The sequence below is a fragment of the Pleuronectes platessa genome, chromosome 9 (assembly GCF_947347685.1).
Source record: "Pleuronectes platessa chromosome 9, fPlePla1.1, whole genome shotgun sequence".
Lineage (NCBI taxonomy): Eukaryota > Metazoa > Chordata > Actinopteri > Pleuronectiformes > Pleuronectidae > Pleuronectes > Pleuronectes platessa.
The window spans coordinates 1,669,813-1,682,257 of NC_070634.1; the positions used below are offsets into that span (position 1 = coordinate 1,669,813).

The 12,445-nt window shown below is 40.7% G+C and overlaps 1 protein-coding gene across 4 annotated transcripts; it reads left to right on the top strand.

Moving 5' to 3' along the window:
• The first annotated feature begins 919 nt into the window (after positions 1 to 919).
• Positions 920 to 12,421, top strand: lrrc41 (leucine rich repeat containing 41). 4 transcript variants are annotated; one of them, XM_053430289.1, is made up of 10 exons: positions 925 to 1,225; positions 1,762 to 1,848; positions 1,944 to 2,002; positions 2,090 to 2,891; positions 3,166 to 3,390; positions 4,846 to 5,010; positions 5,709 to 5,807; positions 6,179 to 6,307; positions 6,537 to 6,672; positions 9,954 to 12,421. In XM_053430289.1, exons 1-10 carry the CDS (start codon positions 1,135 to 1,137, stop codon positions 10,171 to 10,173), a joined length of 2,013 nt encoding a protein of 670 aa, XP_053286264.1. In that variant the 5' UTR covers positions 925 to 1,134; the 3' UTR covers positions 10,174 to 12,421. The 4 variants fall into 4 exon arrangements, with proteins under 4 accessions (XP_053286266.1, XP_053286264.1, XP_053286265.1 ...); XM_053430290.1 differs by having other exon boundaries at positions 928 to 1,225; positions 6,600 to 6,672; XM_053430291.1 differs by lacking the exon at positions 3,166 to 3,390 and having other exon boundaries at positions 920 to 1,225.
• The last annotated feature ends 24 nt before the right edge of the window (positions 12,422 to 12,445 follow it).

The following is a 12,445-nucleotide window of genomic DNA, read 5'->3' on the forward strand; positions in this document are numbered from 1 at the left end:
TTCAGCATCTTGCCCAAGGACACTTCGGCATGCAGATGGTTTCAGACTGGGGATCGAACTGCCGACCTTCAGGTTGGAGGACGACCACTCTACCCCTCAGCCACAGCCGCCCGTATTCCGTAGATATCAGGAACTTATCATTAAAAACAAGCAAACAGGATTAGAAGGATTCAATTCAATATTATAAAGCTTCCCGTCACAGCAAACATTATCTCAAGGCACTTTACATAGTAAGGTTGAAACCTTAGAAACCTAACACTTCCCACTATGAGCAAACACTTGGCAACAGTGGAGAGAAAAAACTCCACATGGAGTTTACTGTAGCTGGATCTATAAATGAGCATATGTTTGCAAGTTTGCTGTAAATTTACATTAAAAGGGATTAGCAGGTTTCCCCTACCTGCCACAAAGTGGACAACAGCACCACTTTGGTTAAATCAATTTGGCTTATCTTTGAGCCTGTGGATCAGGAAGAAGGGTAAATCGTTTACTAATTGGAGGTTTGCTGGTTTTATTCCCAACCTTTGACACTGAACCCCAACAGGCATCTTACAGCTCTGACCTCAGTGTGGATGTGTGAGTGATGGATAAATCCCAACTTGTAGAAAAGTAGAAAGGACTGCTTGTGCTGCGTTAGTGGATGCAGTTTACTACATTACTATAATATCTACCTGTAGGGATTTTTTATTTTAAACATGTCAGACATTCATGAATTTAGATTTTCCAGTTAAAAAAAATTATACGGGAAATGTTATCAATCCACATTCATACCGTTTGTTACACAATAGCATAGTGTGTGTCAATGTTTAAAATATTTGGAGGAGTTATTGTCAGTAATGGTAGAATATGTGAGTAGGAATATTGTATATCAAGCAGTCTTGTTGTCATCATAGTCCATGACCAGCTGACACCAAGATCAGGATCCACCATGATCTCATGAATGAGAATTGCTCTTTTCCCTCTGGGAATGGGACCTCGATAACGCTGACTCACACTCCAAGTAGGTGGCGGTAATGCACCTAAACGTTGGTTGCCACCATCCCAAAAGAAAGAAGAAGAGAAAGAATTTAAATATGAACATTTAGAATCGCTAGTTAGCGCCTTTGTTAATGATACGCATGCGAATGTCAAACAATGGCCGGAGCTGAGCCTCCATCCCTGAAGGAGACATGTTTACAGGCTGTCAGGAAGCACTTTGCTGCTCTGGACACGGAGCATGTGCTCGGTAAGTGTGTCTCCGTTCTTTCACCTCATTACAGTACCAACAGTCTGCACAGACGATAAACGAGCATTTATAGACACTATTCTCTGAACCGTTCGCAGAAGCTAACATGCAACTGACGCAATGGACAGACACAGACACGGTAGCGCCTCTGGAGCCATCACCATAGTTTAACGAGAGTTTGGCCATGTCAGTCATATCTTATTCATATGTCCGTCATAACATTCAATACGTCTGCTCTAAAATGTCACAATAGTGAACAGTAAACACAGTATTAGCCTGTGTACGACTGACTGCCTGCTCTCATATAGATCATTTGATTCCAGAGCACTTGTTTAGTCAAAATAGTAAATGGTCTTTGTTTACATATATATGTGTGTGTGCTTTTTTAGTCTTGAAAACCATAAAACAAAAGGGGATGGGTCACAAGCTGTGGTCCCAGGGCACATTCACAGTGGAATCATGGGAGTTTATTTTGTTCACCTTTACGCTTTGGTGCTAAGGGAGCTGCTGTTCATTAACCTATCTGCCTACTTTAGATCTGCCAGCGGCTCTCATGGAGGAGCTGCTTCCTCAGTTGACTGTATGTCAACTGGATGAGCTGCAGCCGGGGCTCAACCAGAGAGGTAACCGTGTTCTGTGCTTTTCATTTGTACACACAGGCCGTAGCTTTGCTCTGATCAGAAGAAATGATCATTTATATTTGTTTTGCCTCTCTCAGGGATATCAACTCACTGTGGTTGGGCTGGCATTCTTAAGGACATGCATGGACCTAACTATGTAGGTATAATATCTCCTCCGTTAATTTACAATGTGGAGTAACATCTGGAATCCTGTATGTGATTAGTGTCCTGTGTTACATTTCAGGCAGTGGACTTGCTCACTGAAGACGGGGCCAAACATGAAGTCATGAGGATGCTTTTTCCACCCCTATTTTACGGCCTTACCAACCACTTTGTCGAAAAAAACCTCACAAATTTAAACACATCATCCTTCATGTTGGCGGCAGCTAAATATATCAAACATTTTTTACTCTATGCAAGCTCCCAAAAACCCCTTCAAAGTTTAATTGTTGAGCAGCAGCCTCTTCTGAACCTTCTAGAGAAGCAGATCCGGAGTGTTGCAGTGCTGCAGTCCATTGATCTTTTAAAGAGGAAGACACAAGCAGCGTTGTACGTTCTCCATCGACTGTTAGACCATGGTGTGACAAAGAAAATAGTTGTGGATGTGCAGTGTCCCATCGTGCTGGCCTGGCTCCTCCATGGAAGGGGATCCCAGTATGAAAATCCAGAGTTGAAGAGCCTTATGCTCAGCAAAAAGGGAAGTTTTGTTTTACAAAGTGTTTCAGCCAGTGCAGATGGGGCCAGTTGCAGTGCCGGTCTTGAGACCAGGGCTTCAGAAGATGAAGAGGATCAAGTCATCCCATGCAAACGCTCCAAGATGGAATTTGTGTCATCAGAGGAAGAATCTGGAAAAGCAAGTTTCCCTGTAGATCCAAAGGTTAGCTGTGGACCCTTCTCCCAATGTGATTATCCCTCGTCAGGGACTTGTCCACAGGGACAGATCGAATGTCTGGAGGTCAGGCAGTGTGGATCTGTCTCTCTGAGTGTGCTGAGGAAAAGTCTGCCCACATTTTTCTGCCTTCGCTCTCTAACTCTTCACAGCTTTGGTAAGTTTGTATGTGTTTGTAAGTTTGGGGTGGAGGGTTTTCTGTCTTTAATATGAGTGTAGGAATATCGTTTTGAACTGTTGACAATTGTGTGTATTTGTCTTTGCTTGGCTGCACTCTTCTTCAGTGGCCTTGTGTATTTTTACACTTCACATAACATATTACATTTCTTGACTTTTTAGAGGCTGTGTAACACTGGTAATACCAACCACCGAGGCCACACTATAACAGAAGTATTTGTGCAGCAGTGATTTGTTTTTACATGCCATTGCAGCCACCTTCAGGGACTCGGATGTGTTGGACCTGGCCAGAGGCCTGAAGCAGCTGTCTGAGAGCTCCCGCTGCTCCCTCACTTATCTCAATATCGGCATCCTGCCTTTCACCAAGCTCATGGAGATCCTGCTGGATGCAGTCCCCAAGGTGACGTCCCTGCACGTGGAGATCCTCCATATGATGTGGGGACAACATCATCCCCAGACTGTCAAGTCAGACGTGTCAGGTGCTGTCAAGCTTCTACCAAAAGGCTTAAAGTTAGTAGGATTAAAGTGTATACGCACATGTAGCTGTGGAAGCGCAAGGTTCTTGAACCATTCCAGCACTAAGTAACAAATACTGTAGTGGTTCAATCGGTAATCTCATTGTTATAGTTAACATTGTGAGATTGGAAGTTTTTCAACATTTACATTGATTTCTCATGGAATAATTAATTGGGTTAGTTTCACCATGTGCAATTTAAACAATCATTAAAGCCACGGTCGATTACCACAGTGTAGAGCTCCTTTCCAGCCACAGTGAGCAATGGTGTCCTCAACTTTCATGAGACTTTGACTCTGACAATTGGGATCAGCATCTGCACTTAACATTACAAGTTGTCGTCATTCAATAAATAATGAAAATTCTTTCATCATTTTTATTAATAATATAAATTATGTCAATATACAACTTAGTGAAATTACTATAGTTTGTGTACTAATAACCTTTGAGTATTTACAGCAGGTATACAGCAGTTACAGTTTTACAATACCGATAATACTGATAACCCCCATCATTTTGTTCACTATAATAGTGATACAAAATGTTCATACTGTTTCATCTCTATTAATGAGTATCTGCAATTAGATTTGATCCAAATAAATGTTCTTTCATAAGGGCACCGTTGCGACTTGGTTTAGTGACATTCTACTTGTGGATTAAAAAGGTCTGTAAAGTTAAGAAGTAGAAGAAGCCCAAAGCTCCTCTCCTTCACTGGATACACTTCTCTTGAGGCTCAACTGATAGAAGGCAGCCGGCTGATATTTCCATACTAATGTCTTGTAATGTGACATCACTAATGGCCTATATTTGCATATTGCAAGCTGAACTGCTCGTCTAGCACCTCATCTAACAGAGCCAAGGTACATGTTCAATCTCAAAACGTTTTGCACAGTTTTGTTGTGGTGTAGGGAACGGACTTCAAGATAGTGATGTGTTTCTGTTGATGTGTTTTCTGAACATTAGAGCATGTTAACATTTTCAAGTAATGTTAGGAACACAAAAATTATCAACCTGAATATGAACATAGTATATCTTCTTCAATCTCTAGTGTCATGATACTATACTGGCCAATAGAAATACATGAACAGAGTATTGATTACAACCCTTTACATATTAACATCCCACCATGCTCTATTACTCTTTTTGTATTATCTTCTGTAACTATTATGGCTCAAATCTGCCCTTTCCAATTATTTTTGATTTCTAGAAATCACTCTGCGACCCCCTCCCAAGGAGTCTGAACCCTTGGTTTGGAAACTATTGGTCCAACCAATTATTTCAACTCTGAATATTGTTCTCAGCATTGTTAAAAGCTGAGATCTGCGAATATGGTGACTTCAGACCAAACAAAGCTGCAGCTCGGACAGAGTGTATCCACATGAATAATACTCTTTTCTGTTTCCTGATGTACTCTAAGCAGAGCTGCCCCTGCAGAAGCTGACAGTCAAAGTAACTGAGCTCCAGACAGATCTGCACTTCATCACATCAGTGCTGAGACGCTCTCCACATCTCACCTCACTTCACTTAGCTGGGATGAATTTACCAACTGGCTCCTCTTTGAGCCAGCTCCTCATCACTCTTTCAGGTAAAATGTCATGTCAGGGGTTCACCACAGTTTGAGTGTCAAGTCTGTCTCGAAGGTCAACACAGCTGGGGGGGAACTTCAGTGTAACAATGTGATTGAAAAGAAAAAGCTAAATGAAAGAGAAACGATTCCAAAGAACATTTGTCTCACCAAGTCTAGTGATGTTATTTATAGTTTTAATTGCTGTCAACTAATTACATGTGTCGACCCAAACCAGTACTCTGATCTGCCTGGTATGTGCTACTTTATCAACAATTCAGAAACATAAATGACACATAGAAACACATACTCTCTCACACACACACGCACTCACACACTCCTTCTCTCACACACACTGCTGTTTTAATCCACAAAATGTAAAAAAAAATTACAATGACTGAATTACTCAAACATTATCTGATTTAAGATTTGCTAAGGTGAGAATAACCTTCATTTACAGTGGAACTGCTCTGTTGCCATGCGAACAAAACGATAGTCTCATACTGATGTTTTAAGGATAACACTGATACATAAGCCAATAGTGATTGGTTTATATACAAACAACCAATGTTGATACTGATTCCATGTATGTATTTGTTTAATTTGTGTAATCTGTCCATCCCTTTTTATATACAGTCTTTTGCCCTAAAATGATGGTTCATCGGTGTAACGCCAAAGTAAATGTACTATAAAAGTAATGACATGCAGTCTACTTTTAGAGTCCAATCACGGACTGAGGAGTCTGAACTTGGAAGACTTGAATCTGTCCGATTGTCTCCCTGACATCCTCAATCTACTGAGGAACTGTCAGTTGGAAGGTAAGAAGAGATCTTGCATTGGTTCCTTAAAGGTTCAGTGTGTAGAATTAACTGTAATGGTGGTGAAGTTTCATGTTGCAGCTGAACACCTTTCCAAACATGAAAGAGAACCTGTGGTATATAGAGATTTTCTAGTCTTGATTACCACTCATAGTGGTTAACAATAGTTTGTGACCCAAATAAAGAGAGAAAGTCCCCCTCAACAGCAAATTGTAGCTTTAAGTTATGTTGGCATATGAGCCTTTTTCCATGTGCCCCTTTTGAAATTTGAGCACCTGCCCCTCTAAAGGTCTCTGCACGGCCCTGCTAAAGAGGCTGTGGCAGGTCAGAGGGTCTTGAGTTCCTCATGGTTTTCCCTCTTCTTCCCTTAGAGCTGTGGTGTAATGATTGCCGCCTTCTTGAGAAGTGCAGTGACAAGGAGGAAGCTTTGCAGCAGTTGGTGTCTGCTCTGAGGACAGTGCCTTCTCTTCACACTCTGAGCCTTGCTCAGAATCGACTTAGTAAGTTCATCCTTCACATCTTTTCATTAACAGGGATGGACCAGGACCAATACTGGTAGTACACTCTTACATAGCTCTATGCATTGTTATTGAAACAATAAGTTTCATCTTGAATGGTTTACATGTGATAGTGTAACGGGTCAGGTAAAGTGAGAAATCACAAAGCGCTGGCTTCATTCCCTATCAGCAGAGATGGGACTAATACCTGTGCTGTTTCTGTGTCATGAAGTGTTTTGTCCGATGTATGGAGTGACAGGAGGCTGTACACTGATGCTGCTGCATGTCTCTACAGCCAAGAATGTGTGCGTGCTGTCCGAGCTGTTCTCAGGATCCTCACCCAGCTCAGTGAAGAGACTCAACATCAGGTGAGAGCTGCGGATAAACCCAGTACCTGGCCCCCCGTGCGCCAGGTTAAAATACTCTTCCTGATATATGCAGTACATGTACAGTGTATTCAATACCACTTCAGTAAAATGTACACTATATACTCCCATTTTAAGATGTAGATTTACTCACATTTGAGACAAACTAAAGATGTAAAAACCTTTGATTTAATTTCCAAATCATGCACAATAAAAAACAGGCAGTTTATAATGAATATATATACTTACATTTATGATTTTAATCTTAAGAAAACATATATGGATAAAATGTGAAATTCCCTCTTTGCACTAGCCTTTTACAGACTGCATTTTACAAATGTATATGGGTTTGTGACAAACCCAGTCTTTGCTGAATTTATATTTGTACTGTAACAATGGAATGTATTAGGTCATTATGTAATATTATGAATCAGTACTTTTATGATGGTTAAGTATCACGTTGATCCACCTTAAAACAACTTCAAAAACCTGGCACATAAAATTCTTTTTTTTTAAAGTCTTGTTGAACAGAGGCAAATGCTTTTCATGTAAAAATGTGAATCTACCTTAAAATATGTTGAGATCATCTAAGTTAACATAATGAACAAACTTAATTACCATTATTAAAATAATCATCTTGTTCTTATTGAATCAATCATTAAAATATTCACAGTGTTTATGAGGCTCATGACAATGGAGTGAGGTGTCCAGTGAGTTCAGTGCTCTATCCTCTGTTAATGTGAAACATGTCTCTGTTAAGATTTCAGAAGACTGAGGATCGAGAATAGTTGATCTACATGAAGAAAAGGTTTCAGAGCTCAGATATTCATCAGTCCAAAGTTTGACATCGTTTTAACTAAACAGAGACCACAAATAAATTAGTTGTTGATGGGTTTCATCTTCTCCATTGAGACTATGTGTTTTGAGTCTCGACACCAAAACAAACTGTGAAGAACTGCATGAATGTGCTGTAAGTACTTACCTCAGTACAACTTTATAAATTCTGGGTAGGAGCCTCTACACCAGGGATGGGCAAACTGTTTGACTCGCGGGCCACAATGGGTTCTAAAATTTGACAGAGGGGCCGGGCCAGGAACAGATGGATGGAGTATTTTTGTGAACTAATATAAATTACATGGAAAAATCATTACATGAAAGGATTTGGCCTTTAACAAGTAGCAAAGCATTTATTTGCAAGGCAATTTAACAAATACTCAGCCAACCTCTGAGCTGTAGCCGCCCGTTCTTGCGTTGACTGCTTGCTAGCGTAGTTAGCATGCTTCGTAGCAAAGTGATGGCTGATGTTGTACTCCTTGAAAACTGCGACAATATCTCGGCATATCATTTAGAGCTTTCGATTGGATTTCAATGACAAAGTATTTTGTTGTCCACTCCGTGTTAAACACTTATTGTCCACTGTTCTCTTCCCTGATCCGCTCATTTTACAGAAGGGCTCACAGGGCAAAGCAAAAAAGTGAAGGGAGATCATGTGCCCTTTCCAGCCCTATACACCAGACTCCCGGTCAAATTTAGTTTAGCGGACGCTTTTATCCAAAGCCGCTTACAATAAGTGCATTCAACCCCGAGGGTACAAACCCAGAACCACAAGAAACAAGAAAGTAAAATTTCTTAACAAATAAAGCAAAACTACAAGTGCTATAAGTAAGTACCATTCAAGTAATACTAAATTGGTAGTTAATTTTTTTAATTTTTTTTTTATATAATTGGAGAAGTTCGGCGGGCCGGATTAAAGAGCCCAACGGGGGGGCCGTACTTTGCCCATGTCTGACTTGCGAACACAAACAGACACACAACAACAGACTCGGCTTACGTCTCTGACCCACTTAATTACTGACTGGAAATTACTGACAGAGCTGGTAATAACTATTGTGTATGAAAAGACCCCAAAGGAACACTGTAAGCGGATTACTTGATCATAATAACCAAATCATTTAAACAGCACTGGTATAGGAATGAGTCTGTCTCAAACTTTTTGATCATTTATCTGTATTTTTTCACTGTACTTTTTAGCTGCTTTCAGACATGCACTGAACTCTGGAGATCCTCCGCAAACTCTCCGGCTGTATGTGTGAACACAAATGTCCAAGTGAGAGCCTCCGGACACTCTGCAGACTTTCTCCGGCCAGTCTCCTGGTACAAAGTCAGCAGAAAGTCCAGAGGAGCCAATGTGAGAACACAGCAGGAGAAGCTCCATACGATTCAAAGAGAGTGCATGGGTGTATTGATGACATTTCTAAAACGGGACCCATTGGTAATGGGCCATTGCTGGTGTCAATGATCTGTAAATAAAATCACATAATCTCTGCAGCAGAACTTATACGTTACATCCTGCCTCTGCTTTCTGGGCTATTCTTCTCCCTAATGCTCTGGAGATTTATCTGTTGTTCTGAAGGCATCTGAGTGGAGAATCTCTTGCTGCGTTGTTCATGTGCGTAAGGTAAACTCCGGAGAAAGTCTGAACCCAATTTTTCAGACATTCTCCGAAGGTCAGGTATGGCTTTTGTCTGCACTTGTGACTTAGATAAACCAGTAAATGTAGAAAAAAAATGTAATGCTAGGAGTTCAAAGTCTTTTATTGCCACCACACATAGTGCACACACGTGCACGGAGACGTTTTGACATGACCGCTTCTATGCACACTGTGACATGTTTCATCTAAAGTTTATCTGTATTAATAAGTTTCCGTGAAAATTCAAAGTTCATGTCCGGCTTGCTTCCTGTTTCACTGATGTTGAATAAACATGGCCACTTTACTGTTGTGAGAAAACATCAGTTCTCTACAATTAATCTTCATAATTTAAAGCATCAAATAACTAATTAACACATATGTTAGTGGACACATGAGCATTTTAACAGTCTTCCTAAAATGAGCAAAACCATGTTTGAGAAACATTTAAATGATATCTCCTTTGGACTTTTATTTTGGTCCATGTCCCATCCACTTACATGCAGGCGGCAAGGTTTATGACCAAGGTTTATGAGCCAGCCTTCAGGGGCTGATCAAATGATTTCATGTTGTCCGTCTTTATTCACTGTATGTTTCAATAGAAAACATAAACAGTGGCTCATACATCCTTCATGTGAATTACATGAGGGCCATCATTCTTATTTTGTATTTAACAGTGGTGTAAAATAACAGCTTTTTCTTTACAATACTAAGGTGTAATATAAAGGTACTTGTGTGATTTTTATTGTATTCATAATATCTACCCATAATGAGGTATAAGTTTACAATGTCATATGCTGTCTTGTGTCCCGAATAGCTACAACTTCATTCAGCCGGCGGAGCTACTGGAGTTTGCTCACAGACTGAGGACACATCGGCCCCCACAGCAACTGACTCTGGACCTCAGGATGAACCCTGGGGATCGAGACCCTGACACCTGGAACGCTGCTCTGAACCTGCTCCGTCCACTCTGCGTGCTGCTGCTGGAAAGGTGGAAGTCCACAGACACGATGGTCGACCACATCAGCAACATGTAAACTAATATGACTGTAAACAGTCAGTATTTTTTGCACAGGTTTTCATTTAGTCTGTGGTCAGTTTGACTTCAATACAAGACTCCAAGACAACACTGTTCCGGAAAAACAGCTTCTCTGTCGAGTTTGTGTTCACAGAGCATGCAGTCAATCTGCAGAGAGCTGGACAAAGCTCCATAACTGGTTTAGACTAGTTAGTAAAGTTATGGTAGAACACAAATATTGTTGCCTTGTAATTGTTATTTCATAACTCTGTTATATACACTCATTGGACACTTTATTAGGCACACCTGTTCAATAGTTTGTTAACCAAAATAGCTTATCAGCCAATCACATGGCAGCAACTCAATGCATTTAGGCATCTAGACGTGGTGAAGACGACTTGCTGAAGTTCAAACAGAGCATCAAAATGGGGAAGAAGGAGAATTAAGTGACTTTTAAAATGGCATGGTTGTTGGTGCCAGACGGACTGGTCTGAGTATTTCAAAAACTGCTGATCTACTGGAATTTTCACGCACAACCATCTCTAGGGTTTACAGACAATGGTCTGAAAAACAGAAAAGAATCTAGTGAGCGGCGGTTTGGGGGGAGAAAAGGCCTTGTCAGAGGTCAGAGGTCAGAGGAGAATGGGTAGAGTGGTTCGAGATGAAAGAAAGGCACCAGCAACTCAAATTACCACTCGTTACAACAAAGGTATGCAGAATACCATCTCTGAACGCACAACACATCGAACCTTGAAGCAGATGGGTTACAGCAGCAGAAGACAACACCGGGTGCCACTCCTGTCAGCTAAGAACAGGAAACTGAGGCTACAATTCACAAAGGCTCATCAAAATACAATAGAAGATTGGAAAAACGTTGCCTGGTCTGATGAGTCTTGATTTCAGCTGCGACATACAGTTTGTACGGTCAGAATTTGGTGTAAACAACATGAAAGCATGAATCCATCCTGCCTTGTATCAACGGTTCAGGCTGGTGGTGGTTGTGTAATGGTGTGGGGGATATTTTCTTGGCACACTGTGGGCCCCTTGGTAACAATTCAGCATAACAAGACTTGTTGAATCTATGCTACGAAGAGCAAAAGGGGGTCCAACGCGGTTCTAGCAAGGGGTACCTAATAAAGTGTCCGGTGAGTGTATATTTAGTAAGCATGGTATTCAAAGTGAGCAGAGTGCGAAAAGAACAGCATGTAGTGTTTGACATTTGAATCGTTTATTAAGTCAGCGTCTGTTACACCTCAAATTCTCCTCTTGGACAGTGTGATTGACAGTGGACGTTCAGATACAACTGAAAAACCTGGAGGACTGACATCGAGTTGTAGAGCAGTTTCACAGCAGCTGTTTCACATTGTATTTTTTTTTTTTTTACATTAGACGAACAGCATCAACACTGACCACCAATTCATCATTAGTAGGAACCAAGTAGAAAAAACAATCAGAGAAAAGGGATTAAAAAGAGCTTCAAGTTTCTCTAAGTAGATATTTTTTAAAGCTAAATACTGCAACGCTGTAAGTTCAGTTTGTTCTTATTGTATATTCTTACGTTTGAGTAAATTCAAGTTGAAGAGAGTGAACACCGGATGTCTGCATGCTAATTGGTTGATATGCTGGGCCTATCTACAACCATCACTGACTGTACATAAAACAAAGACACTCACAAACACACCTGGCTGCCGCCGAGGCTCATGATTCATTAAGCATTTAGTCCGAAACTAAAATTGAAAGATTCATACCACATTAAGAAGTCAGTCTGTTCCTTATTAGTGATTCAAATAGTGACATGATTGGCTGCTCGAACAGATGAGCAAATTGGTGTATACTGTATTAGTGTATGTCACAAATGATGTCTTGTTAGTTAGTATAAGCTGATCACCAGTGTTCAAACCTGGCTACCACCCAACTGTGGTTGATCAATAAGTAGTTCCATCGAGCTGCTGCTCAACCCATCTTAGGAAATAAGAAACAACCTGCAAATGCAAAGAGTCTAGACTTAGCTAAGCTAGCCTCAAACCTGTCTCTGTACAAGTGTCAGGACGATTTCAACAAAGTGCTTATCTGATCATTGAACCCCCCCACACCTTTCTAATAGAGAGGGGCTGCAGTGATTGGCCATGTGTTTGCGAAAGCATGTATTGTGACAAAATGGGGTTTATAAAGTGGCCTTGTTATTTCGTTTTGCGAGATTGCTCATGGTGTTTCATTGTGTCGCTCACTCAGGTAGACGATTACATAAATCTGTTATTTCCACACTGTCCTGTTGTTAAACCTTTAGTTCT

What these genes read in the sequence shown, in the direction of transcription:
- lrrc41 (XM_053430289.1), top strand. Translation starts at nt 1,135, where the DNA reads ATGGCCGGAGCTGAGCCTCCATCCCTGAAGGAGACATGTTTACAGGCT. An exon ending in GAGGAACTGTCAGTTGGAAG is followed by an intron (nt 5,808 to 6,178) that starts GTAAGAAGAGAT and finishes TTCTTCCCTTAG; the next exon opens with AGCTGTGGTGTAATGATTGC. An exon ending in GTGAAGAGACTCAACATCAG is followed by an intron (nt 6,673 to 9,953) that starts GTGAGAGCTGCG and finishes TGTCCCGAATAG; the next exon opens with CTACAACTTCATTCAGCCGG.